The 22,682-nt window shown below is 35.6% G+C and overlaps 1 protein-coding gene across 2 annotated transcripts in view; it reads right to left on the reverse strand.

Annotated features, from left to right (window-relative positions):
* The window catches only part of DOCK9 (dedicator of cytokinesis 9), a 100,565-nt gene that overhangs the window by 45,105 nt on the left and 32,778 nt on the right, over positions 1-22,682 (reverse strand). For both annotated transcript variants that reach the window (XM_010282684.1, XM_010282683.1), the window contains exons 14-30: positions 21,591-21,673; positions 21,028-21,150; positions 18,691-18,770; positions 18,422-18,609; positions 18,235-18,300; positions 17,563-17,655; positions 17,157-17,280; positions 16,647-16,768; positions 15,176-15,262; positions 14,435-14,524; positions 9,538-9,653; positions 9,334-9,403; positions 9,070-9,195; positions 8,869-8,940; positions 2,797-2,943; positions 2,013-2,096; positions 1,277-1,388 (exon numbers count right to left, since the gene is read on the reverse strand). In XM_010282684.1, the coding sequence (XP_010280986.1) occupies positions 1,277-1,388; positions 2,013-2,096; positions 2,797-2,943; positions 8,869-8,940; positions 9,070-9,195; positions 9,334-9,403; positions 9,538-9,653; positions 14,435-14,524; positions 15,176-15,262; positions 16,647-16,768; positions 17,157-17,280; positions 17,563-17,655; positions 18,235-18,300; positions 18,422-18,609; positions 18,691-18,770; positions 21,028-21,150; positions 21,591-21,673 (1,783 nt within the window). The remainder of the gene's footprint in view (positions 1-1,276; positions 1,389-2,012; positions 2,097-2,796; positions 2,944-8,868; positions 8,941-9,069; positions 9,196-9,333; positions 9,404-9,537; positions 9,654-14,434; positions 14,525-15,175; positions 15,263-16,646; positions 16,769-17,156; positions 17,281-17,562; positions 17,656-18,234; positions 18,301-18,421; positions 18,610-18,690; positions 18,771-21,027; positions 21,151-21,590; positions 21,674-22,682) is intronic.

The raw sequence follows: 22,682 nt of genomic DNA on the forward strand, positions 1-22,682 counted from the left end.
GATGCCGTTTTTCAGCAAGTGAAGGGGAAGAGTGTGATGAGGAATGGCCAGGATACATTTACCCAAGGTAAACCATGCTTGACTAACCTGTCTTCTACAATGAACTCACTAGATCTGTCGACAAGGAGAGAACAGCAGATGTCCACAAGGTCACTGTATCAAAACTGAGACATTACCGTTTAAGTGAAGAGACACCTAAATGTGCAAAAGGCCTAGGTGGATGATAGCGCTCAAAGGTTGGTGCTTAATGGTTTGTACTTTAATTGGAGACCACCTACAAGAGGAGTTTCCCAGGGTCTATCCTACTTAATATTTCATCAATGACATGAAAGAGGAGATGGAGTGCACCCTCATCAATTTTGTGGATGGGGTACAGTCAATATGCTCAACTGCAGGGCTGCATTTCAGAGGAATCTAGATTCTACAAGAATGGGTCAACAGAAATGCTAATTAAGTTCAACACAGAGAAATACAAAATTTTGCACCTGGGATGAATGAACTTCCTGCAATGGTACCAGCTGTGGCGTAACTAGCTTGGGAGCAGCTCTGCTGAAAAACACCTAGAGGTCCAGGTGGACAGTAGATTCACCAGGAGTTAGCACGGCAGCCTGACAACAACAAAGGCTAACAGCATGCTGGGCTTTATCAACAGGATCATAGTCAGTATACCAAGGGAAGTGTTTATTCCCCTTTACTTGGCACTTGTTAGACATATCTGTAATATCATGTGTAGTATTTGGGCCTCCTAGTACAAGGAAGATCTTGAGTGCGTTCAGCAAAGGACCGCCAAGGTAGTTAGAGGGCTGGAGCATGTGCCCTATCAGGAGAAACTGAGGGAACTGAGCTTGTTCCATCTGGAGGTGGGAAGGACTGAGGTGACTTGGGCAGGGAGGTTGGACCACAGACCTACTGAAGTCCCTTCTTAACCTGAATGGGTTTATGGAAAAAAGTAAAAAGTATACCAAAGCCTCACACTGCACACATACCTACAGGAGTATTGCAGGCTTCCACAGCTAGTGAATTAAAAGCTAACTTAATCATGGTGGGAAAAGGAGGCAGAGTCAAGGATGTAGTTTGACTAGATAATTTGGATAGATTACTCTGCTACCTAAACTATTCCTTTAAGTTTAAATGCAAGTATTACAACTTTAGGCTTCCATTTAACAATTTAGAGGTTTCAAACCCCTCATAGACCTGAAGTCACACAGTCTACACATCTAACAATAAAAATATGACATCTAAGAAATATACCATAAATGTCTTTGGAAGAATTTACCTTGGTATCTCTGAACTCTGCCTTTTCCAAACGGCATTGGTAGATTCAAAGGTATGTAGTGCTCATGATTACAGACTACACGGAGAAATTCAAATTTGAATTCAAAAAGAGTCTGCAAAAGTAATTTTCAAGTATAAATTAAACAACTGATGCAGGGATTTGAATAACACATTAAAAACACCTTTCTAGCACAAAAGGGTGATTTCTCTCAGTCTTGCAGTACAACTGTCAATGTTCCCTATGTCAGTATAAAATAATTAATTCCAGCATAATTCATACTTGGCAACTGGATATAGTTCTATTTACTGTTCCCATTGTCCAAAGTTATTTAAGTTTACTAGCATATTATGTATTGATATAAGAAAAGTTTAGACCCACAGAAGAAATTCTTTGGGCATCTGGTACATGCTTTCACCACTACAGAAAACGTACAGAAACTTATCAGATATCAGCTCTTCCAACTTTAGCCTTTCTCACATTCATGATTGAAATTTCTGCTTAGTGTTGCCCCCCCCGTCTTTTGCAACACACATGCTCTAGGGTGGTAAAGTTGCACCTGAAGATGGGAATCAAAATATGAAAAAGTGATTTGACTGGGGAAAAAACATGCTCTAGGCACAGCACGGGGACTTTTAATATAACTGGGAATAAGGCTGAAGAATTAATGCAGGACTCTATCCACACGCATCAAGAAGAGGCAACTCCTAAAAATAGTTTGTTTAAAAACACTGAGTACCTTCGGATCTCCTGGTGCAAAGCAGCTGATGTAGTTATTGATTTGCTTGAAAACAAAGCCTCTATCCATAAAAGTAAAACACCTCTGGGGAAAGCAAGCAAAACCAAGATAGAATTGATGTAGTACTGTCTCAGTGCTCAGTAATTGTATTTCTGTATTTAACAAGTTTATTTTCCAAACACATTATTGATAATTCAGTTTGAATATAAAACCCAATAAAACAAACTACATATATGTATACCTATAAGAATACAAAATTTTCCTTTAGACTGCAGAATGTAAACATGTGGCAAGTAAAAAGCAGTTTGAAGAGAATTCTATCTTCACAGAAATGAAAATGACATGCCACTAGCAGCTTTATCTACCATTTTATTTCCCATCCTTTTTTCTCTCTTCTGGATCTTACTAGCTGAAAAAGGAAAGACACTGAAAGTCTGTCTACATAAAATGCATACAAATAAAACACTACTCAATGTTTGAAGTTTTTGTAGGATTAGAAGGTAATCTAGATGATCTTTTTGAAGAAAAAAAACCCAAACAAATAAATTTTGGATAAAATATAAATTCATTAAAAAAACCACACAAACTTTTGAACAGATGTCTTCGTGATTACAGAAGATGTAAATTATACTTCAATGCATTTTAATTGAGAGATAGAATTATACTTAAAAAGCATTAGGCATATTCAGTTTTATACAAGCTGGCTTTAACATTCTTTAAAATCCATAGAGAAGCCATGCTATTGAAAAAGTAACCACAGAGCCCAAGTCACTTGTGTACCTACTTTTATAAAGGCAGCAAGGCTATGGTTTGCATTTTTTGAAGCTTCTGGATTGTCTCTGTACTTCTGAGTAATGTGTGGCATTAGCATATTAACAACAGTTTCAACTGCATGATGAAAGGAAGCGGAAAATCTCTGGTTTCGCAACAGCTAGAAACAAATTCAGATACAATATTTAATATCATTTATAACACCAAAATGTATCAGAAAACTTACTTTAGATAAGATATAGATAACCTGACAGAGAGACGGCAGACAAGGAAAGTTTTCAAAATTTTCTCATTTGTCATTTAAAGTAACATTTTCTTTAAATTGATGATTTTTCATGAACTTTCTATAGACTGACGGGGAAAAAAGAACATTTGGTGAAAAGAAAGTATTACAACATGCACTAACAATCTGTTACTAAAATTCAAGCAAAGCAGTCTTTGATGACTTCCAGGCTTCAAAATCTTACTCTCCATGTTTTTAAGTTTCCATAATCAGAACTGTTTTCCCTTACTTTTAGGTAGTTTTCCAGTTAGCTTAAAAAATTTCCTCTGCATTCAAATTTCGGCCTTTCCACTCACCATGTACATTATCTTCATCAATGATTTTGTACATTCTGACCAGTATTGGTCAGCAAGTTCTCTTCAGCTTTTTGGCACTGCAGAGCCTCTTTTATTTCTGTACATCCTACCATCTTTAATAAAGAGTCTGTCTATCATCTGAAGGGATTTAATGACAGGTGGTGTGAGGCTGAAGAAGTTGACATTGACAAAAACTGTTTCAACTGTACAGTCATTATGTCTTTTCTTTCTGAAAACTGAAATCAACACAGCCAAGTCCTCCAAATACTTGGTTATTTAACTAGGTTTTTTGAAGTATATTGAATGCAACATTCCTAGGCAGAACAAATCATTGTCAAGGCCCTGCATAAATTGATGATTACACAATTTGCTCCCTCTGTGTTTGAATTGTGTTCCAAAGTCGCTAGTTCCATTAAAAAAGAAAAAAAAAAAGATACTAAGTTTGAAAAAGATCCCTGTAAAATATCAACAGTACTCATTAATGAAATAACAATTAAAAATTAAAAATTCTGTTGGTGGGTATGCCAGTCAGCATCCTACAATATTCTTGTAAGATAGCCTTTGTTGGATAGTAATTAAATATTTGTTAAAATTACACAAAATTCTTGGTATAGAAATAATTTTGCGGAACCCAGAAATGCACCTTTTTGTCAGATCTCCTAAGTAGGAAATACCTGAATGCATGTTCCATTTATTACTTCACTCAGTAAGAGAGAAAAAAGCTAGCAAAATAATTTATTTGATATTTAAGGGACTTGTCAATCAAGAACTGATGTTTAGGAATGAGGATACATGAAAACAGCAAACATATAAGCAGCAAGTTCTGCTCCTTTTTCTTTCATGTCACAGGGAAGAGGACAATGAGCTTAGTTCTAAAAGTGGAAACTTTTTTTTTTTTTTAAAACATGAAATCTGGAGACAACAATCTGTCATAAAAAATTACTCCAGCAGTTTATAAGCTATGAACCTTACTTCATGTTATTGCAGGGGAAGTATGAGAAAGAACAGCAGTTCAAGGTGATACACAGAAAAGTACTAGAATCTAAAGATGCATGTTAAAAGAATTTGTTTTCTTTGTACAACTGAATAGTTCATATCTGGGGGTTGCTTTTGAAGATACGATTAAAAACAAACAAAATATTAACCTGAAATGAATGTGGTTCCTATAAAACAAGTACACCTAGCATGCAAAACACTCTATTGAGTGGGACATCAACAGAAACCAGACACATATTTTTCATTATCAAGCTTAGAGTTTTGGGTGTGGGGTTATCTACCTATTATCCCCCGCCTCCCCCCTTTAGGTAGAATTACTGCATTCTTCTATACCTGTAAGTCCTAACAAAAAACATGGCAACATGTTGGTAGCTTCAATGCTGCATAAGAAAATGTCTGCATGAGCTGTTACCATCTTAGAAAGATTGGCTACAGAATCCACTAAGTCTATAAAAAACATCACTGTGCATCCTTATTTTCTGAAATAAAATGGGTTCTCTTATAGAGTAAAAAGTGCCATCAGTATTTAGATCACATTTTGTGGTTTATCTACTTCTTTCTGGCACCTTGGAATCAGAAATAAAATGCAACTAGCAATTAGTACTTTCTTTGAAGAGTCATGTTCTTTCCATGCTCAGTATTTTCTCAGTCCATCTTCTACAAAATCTGTGCTTACAACCATGCTGTTAAGAGGTAGAGCAAGCATTCATTAAAATTAAATTATATAAATTTTTTACCCTACTTGAAGAATTTTGTAGGGCAGAAAGATTACTTAAAATGAGCCAGACTTTTTCATAATCTGTATGGTCATATAACCCCACATCATAGACAAAATTCGATGCAACAAGTTGATGGTAAAATATCACTTCAAGGGAGGTCATAATTCCTAGACCAACCTTCAGATATATAAACATACATTGAATTGTCTCCTGCCTACATCTTTTGGTACATTTCAATGAAAATGCTAAGCTTACTTATAATAACCCTTAGAAATTGATCTCAGAAGACCACAGTTTGTACAGCATGTAATTTACAGCATATAGTAAATCACAAAATGAACTGTTCAGTCTTTCAAGCAGAGCACACCTGAGGCCATTAGGTCTCAGCTATTGGCTGTTACTACTAAAAATAAATAAATAAATAAATAAATAATCAGCACCTTCTCTTATAGTTACTTAGGTCTTAGGTCATTTAGACATCAAAAAGATGGAGGTCTTTCTGAGTAATAATAATGGTTATGCCTACCCCAGTTCACACCATATTTCCATAACACCAGGTAATAAAATCAGTCTCAGGCATCTGGAACTGACACACTGTTTCTTTAACAACTTTGTTTTCCCTAAAATGAAAGTCTTGTTAAATTGAATTTGTTCCTCAGATGTACGCGCTGGTGCCCTCCAAATATAATTTATTATTAGGATTATATGGGTCAGTAAAGACACATTAGCTTTGAGCAAATGAGTCAGCATAGCACTTGTGGAGGAAAGAAATAATAATAATAAAAAAACACCAACCCCCAAAAAATCAAGAACTAGTAGTAATGTAAATGCTCACCAAAGGTAGAATACTGTACTATACAAGAGAGGCAGATTATATGGGAGAGGATATGAAAAACACAGACAGTGGCTGAGTCAGAGTCATTTTGAAAAGTAAATTGCCTTTTTTTTTTTTTTAAACAGAGATTCATGCTTCAAAGAAGATTATATTCTACTGTACTTATTTTATCCACCATCTGATCTCAATTTAAAAATGTAATTCCTACTGTAAGGAAGTTATAATTAAATTAAGGAAATGGGTTTGCATGACAGTTAGTGGTTTCTTTGAAGTTTTTTTTTTTAAACCAATATGCTGCTTCCAAACTTGTGAGGATTTCTGTAGGTTTGTTAAAATCAGGAAAAATTATAGAAACTGTGTTTAGCCCAGCAAAAACAGCATCCTGTTGTTTTCCTGAGTATCACCTACCAAACCCAACAGAAAACATCCTCAAGCTACGCAAGTTTCACACACACCATGTTTTGAAAACCTTGCCCAGATGCACCGCATTCTGTAGTTAAAAAACAAAACAAAACAAACAATCTTCTCAGAGCTGAATACTGTAAAATAAAAAGTACTGCCAGTACTGTCAGGTAAGTACTGAAACCAACAAAAATTATTTCTGTCTTTTTTAAATATAATTTTTAAATTAGAAAATTTTAATTCAATTACAGAAGTCTCTAGAAAATTTGAGCTTTAAATAAGAATCAGTGTTTTCTGCTTTATAAGATTATACTTTCATATCAATTGAATTGAATAAATTAAATTAATTTAACTGATTATAATAAGTTCAAAAAAGGAATTCCCAAACAGCTCATCAGTTAACACGAGCAAGTCTGACACCTTAAATGCAAAAGGATTAAATGCAAAAATACATGCACAAACCCTTTGTGGATATATTTGCACTCTAAAAACTCCCAAACAAATGGTAGCTGTCACAGTTCTCTAGACAGTTTAAGAAGTTAGTGATAAAACTTGCCCTCTCTCACACTTCAGAAGATACTTAAATCTGTAGCACTTGTACCATGTAAATACTCAACTCCCCGCCCCCTCAAACTAAAGACCTATTTCTAGATTAAAGAGGCTACAAATATCAGGTTAAAGTTTATGTCCCTATATTAGAGTGTATCGGGTTGTCTTTGCACAAAACATACCTTTCCTGACAGCAACTGTTTAACCTGTTCCTAAAAAAATCTCACAATAAAGGTTCCAGCTCCAATTAAAAGCTGAGATTTTACTTAAAAAAAACCAAAATTATTTCATCCTTTCTTTTTAGCAACAGAAAGGAGATCACGCTCTTCTTCATGACATTTTAAATGGAGACAACTCCTTTTCCTTATGTAAAAATGCATTACAGCAGCTAGAATCTCATCACACTACAAGCAAAAACTTGAGGTCCTCTTCAAGTGCAAAATAACAGGATGAAGTCAGATGTTCTTTGCAGGTTTTATCTACTCATGGAAACAAAGTCAGAATAAAACATAGCTGGGCAGACTGAAGTGGGGGAAAGTTAAGCTTAAAACACACAACCTATTTTGCTACTAAGTGAGGAGCCTCATAAATTGATTGAGCTCCTCCTGCATTCCAGAGCAGTGGGTAAAAAATAGTTATACATCTTACAGATTTTTCTCCTTACTTAATTCAGACTATAAAAAAAAAAAAAAACCCACCTCCTACTGTTTCTACAAAGGGTGCAATGCTGAAGCCTGGTATCTTTACTGTGTGATGTATTTCAGTAGAATGCATAGTTCAACTTGAATTCATAAATCATGCTCTTCCTCTCTATTATGATGATATTCTGCAAATTATGTAATTAGTGCTAAAATGAGCCCAGCTGAATACTGTATTAAGGCAGATTTTTCTATTTACTGCTAGATGACAGTCAGTCTGGTGATACAATTTAATTCTTTTAACTAAAAGTAAACCAGTAATGAACAGAAAAATATTTTTATTCTGTATTAGTATTCTAAGAAAAAGTGATGGTTACTAGGATTTGGATGTCAAATACGTTACTTTAGAGAACATCTAATGATGAAAAATTCATTTGACCAATTATCACCTGGGGTTCACATGCTTCTGAAATGAAAAATGAATCAATAACCTCTTTAAAGACAAAATCTATTGACATAGAAAAGTCCAGACACTTAAAGTAAGTTGAACTGGGTCTCAAACTCTACTAATCATACCACAGCAAAACAGTACTCCATAGTTTTTTCCCTGATCATTGTCCAAACAGTTATTCTTCTCCTCCCCTATGTACTTCAGTTTTCCAGTTATGTTCTAAAATACACAGTGAAAATGCTGATAACTATTTCAGATCATTTCTGGTATGTTACTCAGCCAGAACTATTTTGTATACTTGAAACTTTACTTTCAAGACTTGTTTTAATACAGATGTAAACTAAAAATCTGTCATCAGTGTAAGAAAAATACTGCTTATAGGCCAAGCTGGTAGAAAAATGCCTGTTCCAAAACTTCAGCATTCTCCTTCCAGCATAGGAAATAATGCAGAATTAAATATTGATACCTCTTATTGCATATAGAAGGACTATAAACTCCATGATTCACTGTTCTCAGAGTAATTTGATATCACACCTACTGTACTGCCCAATAAAAAGCTCACATATTTTTTGGTAGTATTTACATCAAAGTCCATAGTGATATCTCTTGCTTTCAGCTTCATTGTACCGTAACTATTAAGAAAACTTACTAAAGAGTCTGATTTACACATGCTTCTCTACTGTTGGATTTTAAGGCATTTCTTTTCCTTTTCTAATAATGTTCAATCTAGCCTCGTAGTTTTTTCTATCTAATATTTCAACTGGTTTCTCCTGCTGCTTTGCTTTTTCCCCTCCCTTCCTAACAAATAAAGTTATTTTATATATATAAAACCTTTTCTTCTAATATGTGACTGGAAAAAGAAGAGACTATATAAATTCTCTTCAGAATGGATTTTTTTTTGCAAAAGTTGACATACCTTAACTTTAGAGTTTTCTATCAAATGCTGAGCCATTGATTTTATCAGAACTTCAAAGAAAAACCAAGAATACTGCAGAGAAAAGAAAACATTACGTAAAATTCCCACACACATTCAACAACCATTTCAATACAGTTAGTTCCTATTCTTCAGTTATGATCAGATAAGAACATACAGTAAAAAGTATAGTTCAATATATACCTTAAGTAGCTTGTTGCTTGTAAGAAAGTCAGCAGATGGCTTTAAAATTGTTGTCATGGACTTTGTTAATTCTTCATGTACTGTCTTATATTCAGAAGCAACATAGGGTTCAGCTTTATAAGCATACTGGGGGAAGAAAACCAGAATGTAGTAAGAAACTATGACATAACATGAAACAATCGAAATTAAACACATGCAGCTAAATTTAAATATACTCTTTTTAAAGAAATAAAAAAGGGAAACATTTCCTTTACTTTTACCTACCTTGACATAAGACCTCAGGTAGCTATCCAAGCCTTCTTCATGACACTGAGCAACAATATGGATAATAACCCTAAACAGAAGTCAGAAACCAAGTAAGCCTACAAAGAAAGCTATGATTACAGTAGCAAAAATGCTACTCAGTTATCGTTTTATGCCATAACCTAGTCATCACTTAAACTCTATGAAGCACTTAAAATTCTTTACCTTGTCACATTGACTGCAACTTCCTCTTGAGTTGCTCTAGTGAGAACTCTAAACAACTGGTTTAGAACAGTTGGCAGGAAAGCTATCATCACATGGCCTTCCATAGCATGAAGGCTCTAAAAGAAAGCAGCAATACTGTCATTCCCTTGAAATAATGGCATTTAAGCCACAAGTTCTGAAACCATAAAATTGAATGCAAGTCTTTTTCCAAATATACATACTACTTGCACTATTTGGTGTTAATTACCTGAATTACAACTGCACAGAAAGCAATTGAGAAGCGTTTCCAACATAAATATTTGGCAAATATTTTATACATAAAGATAAAGTAGGTATAAATATTAGGTTTTATTAAAAGGATTTTAGAAGTAGTTATTTGTACTTTTCCATTGAACTGCATACTAGGCAGTGTTTCAATGAAAAGACAACCTGTGTACACCACATTAACCTGACACTGACCCTCTGGTATACCTTGCTATTTCATCCACCAATGCAGATATTTAGCGAACAAAGGTTCCACAAAAACATACAGATTGCTTACCCATGGTAAGTGCAATATTAGTTATATTACTTACTGCAAAACAATAAACTAATATGTTAAATAGAAGGAACTAAAATCCCTAACTACCTAATGCTGGAAATTGGAGACAGTGAATTACTAAACACTCAACTTCTTCAGGATATGCCTTTGTATTCCGTCACACGCAAAAGATATTACAGACATAACCACCCTGACATGAAAGGCAGTTTATGGCATTTCATCTTACATTGTTCTATGCCACAACATTGCCTGGAGTTAAATGAAGCTTGGGGAGAAAAAAAAAAAAAAAAATGTTTGCTGAACATGCATACAGAGAACACATTTCAAACATTTCCATTCAGTGTTAAGTAGTTGTCTTTGAATGTTTGCCTTCCTGTGTGATGTGTGATTTTTCTTGGAATAAGCAGTAATACACTACAGCATCTTTTCTAGAAGTCTTGAATACCAGAGCATTGGATAAACATGCAAATGGAATTTCAGCTCACACTTTTGTCCAGGATGCAGACATTTTTTGGTAAAGGTGCTGTTTTAAGTAGGACTCTGAAGTGGACTCGTAACCGAACTTCTGATGCCTTAGAGTATTCAATGACACAGGCTGCCAGAATTAGTTGTGCTCTTTGATCTCTCAGGCAGCAACGCAGGTAACTACAAGCAGATACCTCAACTTATGAGATGCTAAGTGATGTTTGGGCTCATGAAACATGAAGGAGAGCATACAAACATCTTGAGTCAGGTGAGCCTCAGAAAACTTTTAACTAGAAGTGTCAGATGGTGATTACACGAAATCCTGTTAGGGGGAGCAAGAGCAGATAGAACAAAGAAGAGAACACTTGTCAAGTTCAGTAACTTAAGCTACTCTGCCAGTAGCACACTGACTTCATGGAGGAAAGTAAATTTTAGGTGTTTGTCGTAGTTTAGCCCCAGCCAGCAACTAAGCCCCACGCAGCCGCTCGCTCACTCCCCCACGGTGGGACGGGGGAGAGAATCGGCAGGGGAAAAGGGAGTAAAAGTGAGGAAACTCATGGTTTGAGATAAAGACAGTTTAATAAGTAAAGCAAAAGCTGCACACGCAAGCAAAGCAAGACAAAGAATTCATTCACTACTCCCCATGGGCAGGCAGGTGTTCAGCCATCTCCAAGGAAGCAGGGCTCCGTCACTTGTAATGGTTTCTTGGGAAGACAGACGCCATAACTCCGAACGTCCCTCCACCCCCTCCTCCTTCTTTGTCCCAGCTTTATATACCGAGCATGACATTATATGGTATGGAATATCCCTTTGGCCAGCCTGGGTCAGCTGTCCCAGCTGTGTCCCCTCCCAGCTTCCCGTGCACCCCCAGCCTGCTCGCTGCAGGCCAGCACAAGAAGCTGGACTGTCCTTGCCTACTTAGCAACAACTCAAAACATCAGCACCTTATCAACATTTTCTCATCCCAAATCCAAAACACAGCCTCACGCTAGTTTCTATGAAGAAAATGAACTCTACCCTGGCTGAAACCAGGACAGTGTTTAAATATGTCATTGCCATTATAGCATAGACATTACCTGCAGGAAACTGTCACCACCAAACTGAAAGGTTCATCTTTAAAAAATGTTTAGCCCACAGGCTGGCCAAGTCTGGCACAGGTATGTAGAGTCTGACAATACATAGAAGTAAAAAGTATTTGGGCCCCTGGGAGGCCTAGACAGGAATTTGGCCCAATGGAATTGAGAATAGCCATAATTTATATGTAACACAGAAGTTAGCATTTATTTTCTGTTACCACGAAGTGAGGCGATACAGTCAACATGCTGTGTTAATCTAGTGATGTGGTACATGTTCATATTGTGTGGTGAGAATGTTCTGGTGTCTGACAACATGCAAAGTTATAAAGAGGCTCTGTAGTTGCATTATTCTGTCCCAGGGACTTTGGCAAGACATGGTCTTGTCACTGAACCTAAAGATTTTGCTAATGTGGAATTAATATAAATGTAAATAAATTGTTTAAGCAATGGAATAAGCTACTATGCTATATTACAGCATGTGACATGACTGAAGTAAATTATGTGATTTAGGAGTGATCTTTTGAGCTTTCCCTAAAATGATACTTTAATATCTGATGGTCATTTTGTTCTACCAGACCAACAAGAGTTGTGAATATCAAGATGACAATCAAGCCTTTGATTCCAGTCAAGTGTCATTTTTGATGGTCAGTGGGTAGCAAGATAAATATGAAATTTCCAGGGACTATCATGGCAGAGATTTTGGTTATATCAGATCCAAGTAGAGCTCTGGTAAACTTAAGAAACAGTGGAATTTCTAGAAGTACTGTGAATTCCCAGACCAACTGCTTTATAAAACAGCACCAGAAAGAGTAAATTATGTTTTTTCAAGTGAACTTATCTATGAAGACATTCAATTCCCTGAGGTCCAGTATGGGCAACAATCCTTCCCCTCTTCTTGATACCAGAAAACATCTACCATTTTATCTGGCACTTCCAAGTTGCAGGAAAGTTACATCTCTTAAAAAAAATGACAGAAATTACCCTAAAAACTTTAAAGAGCTCCAATGAGCCATAGGTCAGACTCTAAGACATCTAATTCATGACAAGAGATACTCAGAACATTATCTTTATTATACAGAGAGAAGAAAAGATGGTTAAGTCCAATGATAAAGGTTGAGTGTCCCAGGTGATCTCAAAACTACAACCAGAGGACAAGAAGGAAAAGCTGCACCAATGAGAAAACTGCCTTTTATGACTAGGACTTCTAAAAACCTGGATGGTTCCTTTGTTTGTATTTTGATATAACACAGGAAGACATTGAATACCAGTAACTTTAAACCCCTTGCCAAAAAAGAACAAACAGTAGCACGTGAGAGGTAAAGAGGGTCCCTTCTTCAAACAGAAATCTCAGCAGGACCACAATCTCCCAGAAGGATTACTTGGGGAAAGATGGAATATTCTCCTTGGACTCAAAGCAAGATGAAACACTCTGAAGCAGCATTTTTTTCTCCTCTGCTCTCTCTATTGGAGAGATTTCTTCAGGGCACAAATCACATACAGAGTCTTTTTAACTGTGTGTATTTTGAAAAGTGTCATGATTACAAAGGATATGCAAGTGTTGTATCAGGGAGGAATTCTGTGCATAAGCTGTCTCTAACTCCAGCAGAGACTCTTGATACTGCAGAGTGCTGACTTCAAAAGCCAAAACACTACCAGGCTTAGTGCTAGTGCCATCTAACTGGGGACTATTTGGTACAATTACGGTTGCAGAAAGCAGTAGAAATAAGGATGGCTCCACATTTAAAATTACCAAGGAACTCAAAACAGAAACTTTAAGTGATAAACACCAAGAAATGACATCTTATATTAAAACAAGAATGTCAGTAGCAGAAACCCAAGCGAGAGGCATCTCTATTGACTCATTCTAGGTCATACCATGGGGTATGATGAAGTTCAGCTACACAATTACTTATTCTTTGCCTTATCCCTTTGATGTGAAGCTACCATGACCGGACTCCATTCTAAGCGGTTGTATTACTGTCATATACTTTGCACATTCTGCGATTGCAAAATTTCAGAATGATAAGGACAAATAGAAGACTGAGAAACAGGGAAGTAAAGTCTGTCAGTAAAAAAAAGTAATAAAAAAAAAATTTCCAAATAGACTTTATCCCATCTTCCTGCTGTTAATGTATTGTGTCCTGTTTTGTACTAAAGTTGATCACAGAAGTCTTGGGGCAAGGAAGATGACTCAGAGCCATGGTTTTGATATAACCAAGGTCACAAAGCAAGTCCAGGTCCGAAATGTGCCACATTCAATAATTAAGTTCTCACTTAAATGTCCTGAGTAGACAGTCCAGTTTTGTTGTAATTGAATACCATCAATCAATAATAAACTTTGGTTGTGCCTAAGAAAATCAGGAGTTACTTGTGATACCTTACATAGATTTTAAGGTGACTGAATTTTGGGCTTCATATCAAAAACCTGGCCTACTTGGTTAAGATACAATTGCTATGGAAACCATGCACTCTATTGATCTAAACCTGAAAGAGAACTGTAGACATGACAACGGTGACCTCCTAAGCAAAATTTTAGAACATCATTCCTTCCATTCTCACGTGCAGTTCAATTTGATTATGTTGACAAACTAAGCCATTAGTGTTTCAAAATTATCACTCATAAGGCTGATCAATACTGTCTTCTTATTTCCTCGTGGTTTCCTCTTATACTGCAATTGCAAATTAATCTAGGGCAGGAAATATCTTTTTTTTCTTTTTATACTGTGTATTCCATTCCTAGAATATGTGTGAAGGTCCTAGGTTTTGCAAAAGTATAAATAAATAATACAATCTGTTATTCACTGCCATTTTATACCTTAAGGTATTTTACAAGATCAGTTCCTAGTGCACGAGCTCCAGACTCTGTTTTCTGACAGTACTGAAAAAAATTATGCAAGTGCTGGTCCTGTCAAAGACAAAAAGAACAACAAATTAAACCATATCTAACAATACTATCCATAATCCAAAACAGAACACATTAAAAATATTTAAATACAGAAATCCATATATGTGTCCATAGAGTCAATTTTCAAAAATAATTGAATTGCGCTCCTCCAAAGACTAATTTAGTTTACGTGTAACATTACTTTTTTAACCCACATAAGAATTTGCCAGTGATTTTTCAATAGCTGTTATAGAAAACACCACCTATATTTGCTTCAAACCAACTGACATGCAGTAAATAGCACAGTTAATGTTAGTTATCCCAACCAATCATAATATGTATTTTATGAGCAGCTATAACAGGACTCAGTGCTTTGTAGACATGCCAGTAAATAGCTTTCAGACAACTATGACCTCTCATGTAACAAGAAAATTCAGATTGGAATGGGTGACAATGTTAGATGAAAGGCTCACATTTTGAATAGCTCCCGTTTAACATCTGCTGATTTTCACAGCTGATGTGAAAGACAGATACCATGCAGAGTCTCCAAGAGACAAAAAAGTAAGAGATCAGCACATTGAGTTTAAGAATCTTCCCAAATATTGTATGTACATATAACAAGCATACGTTATTCCTAAAACTTTCTCCAATTCAATTTGTTTTATAACTCACCTGCGTATACACAGTTGACACCAGATGAGTGGATATTTTTAACAGTTGTTTGCCTCCATCTACCCATTTAATTTCAGGACCAGAATGCTGCACACACATATGCAGAGTAAAAGTAAAATAATGCAGTAGTATACTAGAGTAAAACAGTTTCTTTATAGTACCACAAACAACACTTTTTTTTTTTTTTAAACACGTTGACGAAATGTGTGCAATGAATAAAGTCATTAAAAAAGGAAAATTATGCAGGAAATATTACCAACAGCATTTATGAAGCTTAAAATGTTTTTTAAAAGTCCCACACTAGTTTCCTCACTGGCTAACAAAACTGCTTTTCTCTAAGTCACAGACTTCATGCCTCCCTTTCAAATCTGCAAAGAAAGTTCTGACTAGAGAGAAATATCTACTAGTTTTCTGAGATAAATAACACAAGAATTTCCACAGACACTGACACAGTTTAAATCTTAATGTAGGTCACTGATCGGTAGCAGCCAGTGCTTCCTTCCCGTCCCATTTCCAAAGAACTGAGAATGGGAATGCTCAGCTGTCTACCCTGACAACCATTTAGGGAGAGATTTTACTGCTAGATCTACAACTAGTCATATTGGTCCTAACCTCCTATCCATGGGCATGAGCAGAGACAAACAGCAGAGGCAAAAAGAATACACCTACAATGTGAAAAGATGAAGGGTGTGAAGACGACGATGGTTGGAAAGCTTACAGCAGTTTTAAAAAGAAAAGGTGGTAGAATAGGAGGAGAGCAGCACTTCTTGCTCTTGATTTTAGGCTTCTTCCTCCAAAATGAGTTAATTTTGTCTCTGCATTTCATTCTTAGTCAAATCCCCTATAACATTTTACGTTTTGTATCCTCCTCAGTATTATTTTTATTACTCCAATTTTGCAAGCTTTCTGCTTTGAAAAATACAACCATAAGTTTAACTAGTGAAGTATAAAGATCACAAAAGTCAAGATGTAAGAATAAGGCTTTTTCAAGAATAAAGGACTTACTGAGAGGAGACAGCATGAAATGCTAAAAAAAATTTCGTAAAGGACTTCAGATTATTTTCGTATCTTTATAAACTCAAAATAGTTTAATATATTTAAAAATATATATATGTAACTTCTAGCTAATTCTTATTACAAAAATGAAACATAAACATATCCTAAGCACATCAGCTAAATAACAACAGAAATAAGTACTTAACGATTTAAATGAAAAACTGTATCAGGGCATGTTGATTCAAATTCTTGTAGAAGTCAGAATTTAGTCATAAGTTTTGTCTCCCATTTCTGTTTGGGTTGGTTTGTTTTGTCTAAGGCAAATGTCTAACTTTTGCAAAGCACTCCGTTTCAGCTATAAAAGAAAAAAAATTCTACTAGAAAATTACTTAAATCTTATCAGACTGGGGAATTACAACCAAGCCTTCTCTCCACATCTGTTTTTGAAATATTAGACCAATTTTATATAACATACCTTTCCAACCCCCACTTCTTGATAACTAAGATAGCCTGATGGAAGGTTTGCTGACACTGGGATGTGTTGCTCATTGGTCACCACTCTTCCATCTTTTATTAGAGGAAGCCAAGAATACCCAACTATGGAACATGAAAGGCAAGTAATTTAAAATGTTATGAATGTTTACATAAACCCTTACAAAAGTCTTACCGTACACTTCTGATATGTAATTCATAAATCAGAAAATGTTACTTTAAGGGCCAAATGATTTGAACTCAAATGATTAGAAATAATTAAAAAGACAAATAAATTGTCACTGAGTTTGAAAAAAAATCCCCATATATTTGACAGACATTCTAAAACATCTGAAACATTTAAAATGAAAGAAATACCTAATTAAATCTTTCAGTCATTATAATGTACTTAGAAAGCATTATATGGATCACAAAAAAATCACGAGTTACCAGATAAACATATTTTATTAAATCTCCCCAGTAGTTACTAAAAGCAAAGCATTAGCGTACAAACCTTGTGTTTCAACAACATCTTTCTTCTTTGTACTCCCTTTGCTTGAATTATCACAGCTGACATGGTAGAAGGTGAACAACAAATGGTGCTTTTCATGTAACTGAGTGGGCAATTCTATTTTAATCTGAAAGGCAAAGAATCACAACCTTTGTAGAAGCCTTCAGCTAGAGCAGTGACACGCCTTATTGGTTGCACATTTAAAAAGCAATTCCAGGTTATGTGTTATTTGAAGCAAGGTCAAGAATCACACACACAAAACTTACAAAAATTTACTTACAGTGAAAAGGGGGGGCTGATTTAACTGAAATCATTATCAAGAATTTTGCAATCCTGAAATCTTTTCTTGTATTTTTGAAACTTACATAACACCTAAACCGGCAAAAGTTACCTCAGAAAGGTAGCTTACCTCATCATAAAATTCTGGATTTTGGTGGTGATGCAGAACAGCAGCAAATGCACTTCTAGTAAATACTGGTCCACCCGGCCTACCATAGATACACTAATAATAGAAAAAGGAAAAAAAGAACAAAGAAACCCCCTGTGATCTGTTTTCACTCACAGCTTATAATCTGTTTCACCTAGAATTTGAAATATTTTAACTTGTGTTTAACTTGGCTGCTTTGCACAGACAGGAGATTACATGATCTCTAGTTTGCCTGCTGTGCAGTATAGTTGACACTGTGATTTTATCTCAGGATTTCTATAGTTGTTTTTTTTTTAACTTCTTTTCTTCCAGGCACCTCTAATACACTGTGGTAGCTCATAAACACAGAGCTTGGCTCTGCAGTTGATCTAAAGCTTTACTGTTTTAACTTAAAGAATTCCTCCTATGGAGTATGCACAAGCCACTTCTGTTTACAACAAGTTTATTCTTGGAATTTTTGTTGATATAAAGAAATTAATTGCTCTGAGGTTTCTTTAGTAATATTTTATATCAAAACCAAGAAAGTCATCTAGAAGTTACTCATGTCAAATGCATGAAAGCTGCCATCCCAAACTAGATAAATTAATCAAGTATTACTGTGTTACTTAGCTAACTGTTCACTATTTTATCAGTCACAAAAATCAAAAGACTAACCTTCAAAGGCAAAGAATCCTCTTCATCAGAATCCTTGAACTCAATGCATACTGCAATATTTCTAGCCTAAAGCAGTATTTAAACATAAAAACCCAAACAATTAATTGTAAGGATCATCACAGAAATATAATATGTAAAAAGTCTTAAGCAAACTAGAGAAAGAAGAATGTAGTTTTCCTGTACTCACCTTTGCAAAAGACTTTTGACTGTCATATTTCAAGTGCTTTGGATAAACATACAGATGATTGTTGTAGATGGTGAAAGGCTGACTGTGTTTTGGTATACAGGGAACAAATTCCTCTATTTCAAATGTTATTAGTGTCTTTGTACTGCTTTCAAACTGTTTCATAGGAATGTACGATGAGTTGACATAATCTGAAAATACATTTAAAAAACAATAAAAATCTGAAGAGAAAAAGCCCGAATGTCCATTTAACAGCGTTTATTAATACTTACTTGGAAAATCTGGTGACACATTATCAATTGTAACATCCAGATTTCCTAAAATAACAGGAAGTTTGGCCATCTTTTCAGGTCTATAGGAAGGAAAAAAACCTCAAAGTCAGGCTAAATGTAAAACTATCAGATGCCAGAGAAAAGAGATAATAGGAAACAGAGGCAAAAGTAATATCCTGAAATAAGAGTACAAGAGGAAAGGTGGTTTGGGGGTGGATGACTGATCTGGTCTTGCTTTTTGCCTAGATTCACAGTATTCTTCTCCGAATTCTCAAAAAAAAAGTCAGGCTTTAGTCACAAGTGTGGAAAAGGTTAAGAATATGCATGATGTTTTTCTTTCTTTAAATCGAAATGAAAAACTTCGTTAAAGATAGGTTGTGTTTGCCATGTAAAAACTCACTATCATTTGCAGCAAAGAGGGGACCTATAAGTAAGCTTTTTAAATCTCAATAGCCAGTGACAAGCATTTATGGTAATGTGGTAAACTTGGGGGAAGAGCAATGGGGGAGCGAAATCATTAAGTTAACAAATTAATCTTCTACTCAGTGATTTTTTTTTCTACCTCCTCCTTTTTCCAGAGCAATAACTCACCCGGCAAAATGTTTACTATTAACTAGCTGACAATGAATTTCTTAGATGTTATCATGTAGCTAAATAAGAAATATGATTTGAAGTAGGAATATTTTCCATGCTAAAACACCAACACAGAACCCTTTATTAGTAAAGGCTGTCAGCAGAATGATTTTTTTAAATTATTGCAGAGAAAGTGGATGTAAAATTTTCCCAAAATGCAATCCCGTGCTGTGAAACAAACAACTTCTCCTGGTAGGAGTCTGGATTCTAATTCCAATAGCTAAGCCTTAGACATTACAACCTCTTTCTTACTAAAAGTCCTGTGAAATACTGTACATGATTCCACAAACAGAATGCTGGAATAACCAAAAGCATTTCCTTAATTCACAAAGTACAGTGATGTGGCAGGCTAATTTACTGTATTAGTTTCAGTTTCAATAATACTGTTTATGGCAAGGAATATCAGTACACAGCAATTTCAATGCTATGTAAACTTCAATAAAACTTTAAGCAGCTTGCTAAAATGGAATTAAAGTATCTATTACAAACCTCATCTCCTTATCAGATTTGGTAAGCAAGAATAAAATAAAGAAACTGTACCTGAGCCTTTTGCAATTAGCAATTGTTGAAATCAATACAACTCCAGCTAACCGTACCATAACAGAAGTGGAAATGCCTTTGCAAAGCAGCAAAGATAGCTCTATTATTTTACATCCTATTTAATAAGGGGATTAAAACTAGTTTATTAATAGGGTCATCTGTCAGGAGATTCTTAAGCCTTGCACACAAACTGATGCAATCTTTAGCAACGCTTTCAAAAAAAGGGATGACCAATGTTCTGTTTTTTAGGCATGATGAGCCACATGCACTCCCCCAAGGAAGGTGGACTGGATAGTGGCTTAAATCCCTTTCCCTGAGACCTAGCATTCTCTGTCCAAGGTCAGTGAACATACGATTTATGCTTATACTTGTTTTCCTTTGAGAACCAGAAGAGTGCATTGTGAAAGCGTAACTCCTAACACAGAGCTACTTCAGGATATGATGCTTACTGCAAGTTACACACAGCATAATATTTCAGTCCTGCAAAGGAAAGATCTAGAGCTTGCATGTAGGCCTTGACTATATTTATATAACTTCTCTATTTGAAGTGAAAAACATACAAATTTATAAGTCAAAAGATTAGATGCTCCAGTTCAAGACCATAACGACATATGGCTTGGGGCGGGGAGGGAGGAGGCACTTCGGGTATGGTTGGTTAGTTTCTTAAAGTGGGGAAATCATAGAATCTTTGGGTTGGAAGGGACCTTTCAAGGTCGTCTAGGTCACCCCCCCTGCAATAAGCAGGGACATCTTCAACTAGATCACGTTGCTCAAAGCCCTGTCCAACCTGACCTTGAATGTTGCCAATGACAGGGCATCTACCACCTCTCTGGGCCACCTGGGCCAGTGTTTCACCACCCTCACTATCAAAAATGTATTCCTTCTATCTAGTCAAAATCTTCCCTCTTTTAGTTTGAAACCATTACCCCTTGTCCTATTGCAAAAAGCCCTGCTAAAAAGTCTGTCGCCATCTTTCTTAGGAGGCCCCTTTAAGTACTGGAAGGCTGCAATAAAGTCTTCCCAGAGACTTCTCTTCTCAAGGCCAAACAACCCCAACTCTCTCAGCCTTTCTGCATAGGAGAGGTGCTCCATTTAGACTTACTTTTAACTTTTCTTTTACTTACTTTTTTAACTTACATTTAGACTTAGAAAAATTAGACTTACTTCCTGAAATCTGCTAACAATTTCAGCATGTCTTCATTTGAAAGTTTATTACTATCTTGTCTGAAGAGAGGAGAAAATCTTGCATTTTTGTCCAGGGTTCCTGAGGCATCTTTAAACAGCGTCCTGAAAGTCAAAATCTTGCTTTCAGTTGAGTTTATGAAAGTGTTGAAATCCAATTCAGGGAATTTCTTTACTGCAAATTAGAACACACTGCACCATCCTTCATATTAAGCATTTAATACTCTTGTCATTGTAGGTGTGTTAACATATAAATAGCTCAGCCTAACAAATCAAGTGTGAACCATTTCATTCTTAGTAAAATAAAAAATACTAATAATAGAAAACAGTTGGCAATAGTCAATGATTTGAATAATAACATAATGAATGTTTATAACTTTTTTCCTACCACAGAGCTGAAGTGTAAGTTTGTTTGTCTGAAATCTTTGGTTAGTTGAAAGTAAAAAAAGAAATAATTTAAATAGAACATTAAGTTTTACAAGAAGTGAGATGCAGAAAATAAGGAAAGTTAGGAAAAAATAGAGGTTGACAAGATCTGTCCTTACCTAGCTGCCCAGGCAAAAGGCATTCTATATTGACCTAATCTCTGGCATGCCTGCTTAGCGTTCTTCAAAACTTTCTGTGCAACCTGCAAGGGACATAAAAGCTGTCATTAAAAAAAAAAAAAAGCTTTTTTAAAAAGCTACATTTTTTGCACCGATAGGACACAAGGAAAAAAAACACATATGGACACTGATATGAATTGGGAAATCTTCTAAAGAAGATTAATACTAAGTATGTGAGTGAAAGACAAATGAAAATACCTCTTAACAATTAATTTCACATTAAACAGGGCCTGCTGATTACACAGGATTTCATCGGTGAAAACACAGACCCATTCTACACCCTCAATAATACATATTTAATTAAGTGAGAAAAAAATTATTATGTACAAAACTCATACGAAAGCTAGAGCAAAATGCAACTGGTTTTTAGGACACAACTGTGTTCCCAGATAAAAACACACCCCCCTTGCTTCCCTATTCACCACCCACTCTGTACCAGAACACATTCCTGAAGAGTTAACAGTAAAATACGCTGCAATACTTGTAGTACAAGTACACACAGAATACAGGGAGGAGTTGTATCACGATTACATGGACAATTCTACCTATGGACACTGCAACATTGTTTTCATTAAAACTTAAAATTGTTGGGTTTGTTAACTTTTAAGTGAACAAACAAATCCATTATATAGAACCAACATATATAACACTCAGAGCTAGAAACACACTAGTTTGAGTGGGTTTAACACCAAGTTGACCCACTTGAGATAAAGCAGAAGCTCCTGACAGAGCAGTGGGCTTCTCTTTTCCAGAAACCTGCTTCTCATATGTGCCTACACAGAGCAAAATTATTTGCCAGATGCAGAAAAACACAGAGTAAACCTGCCTGAATATTATTCCAGATCTATACTGTTGACACTATGAAAAGCTGTTTCTATTAGTGTGTTGTTTGAACCAACTCTCCATTATCCTTTCCTGTAAAAAGGGGGAAATTACACTCAGAAGCATAGAACCTTTATAAGTAATCATCATTAATCCACTGTATTCAATGTTTAAGGGGCGAACAAGTGATGTCTCTTGGCTATAGAATCT

This window comes from Phaethon lepturus, unplaced genomic scaffold (assembly GCF_000687285.1).
Source record: "Phaethon lepturus isolate BGI_N335 unplaced genomic scaffold, ASM68728v1 scaffold422, whole genome shotgun sequence".
Lineage (NCBI taxonomy): Eukaryota > Metazoa > Chordata > Aves > Phaethontiformes > Phaethontidae > Phaethon > Phaethon lepturus.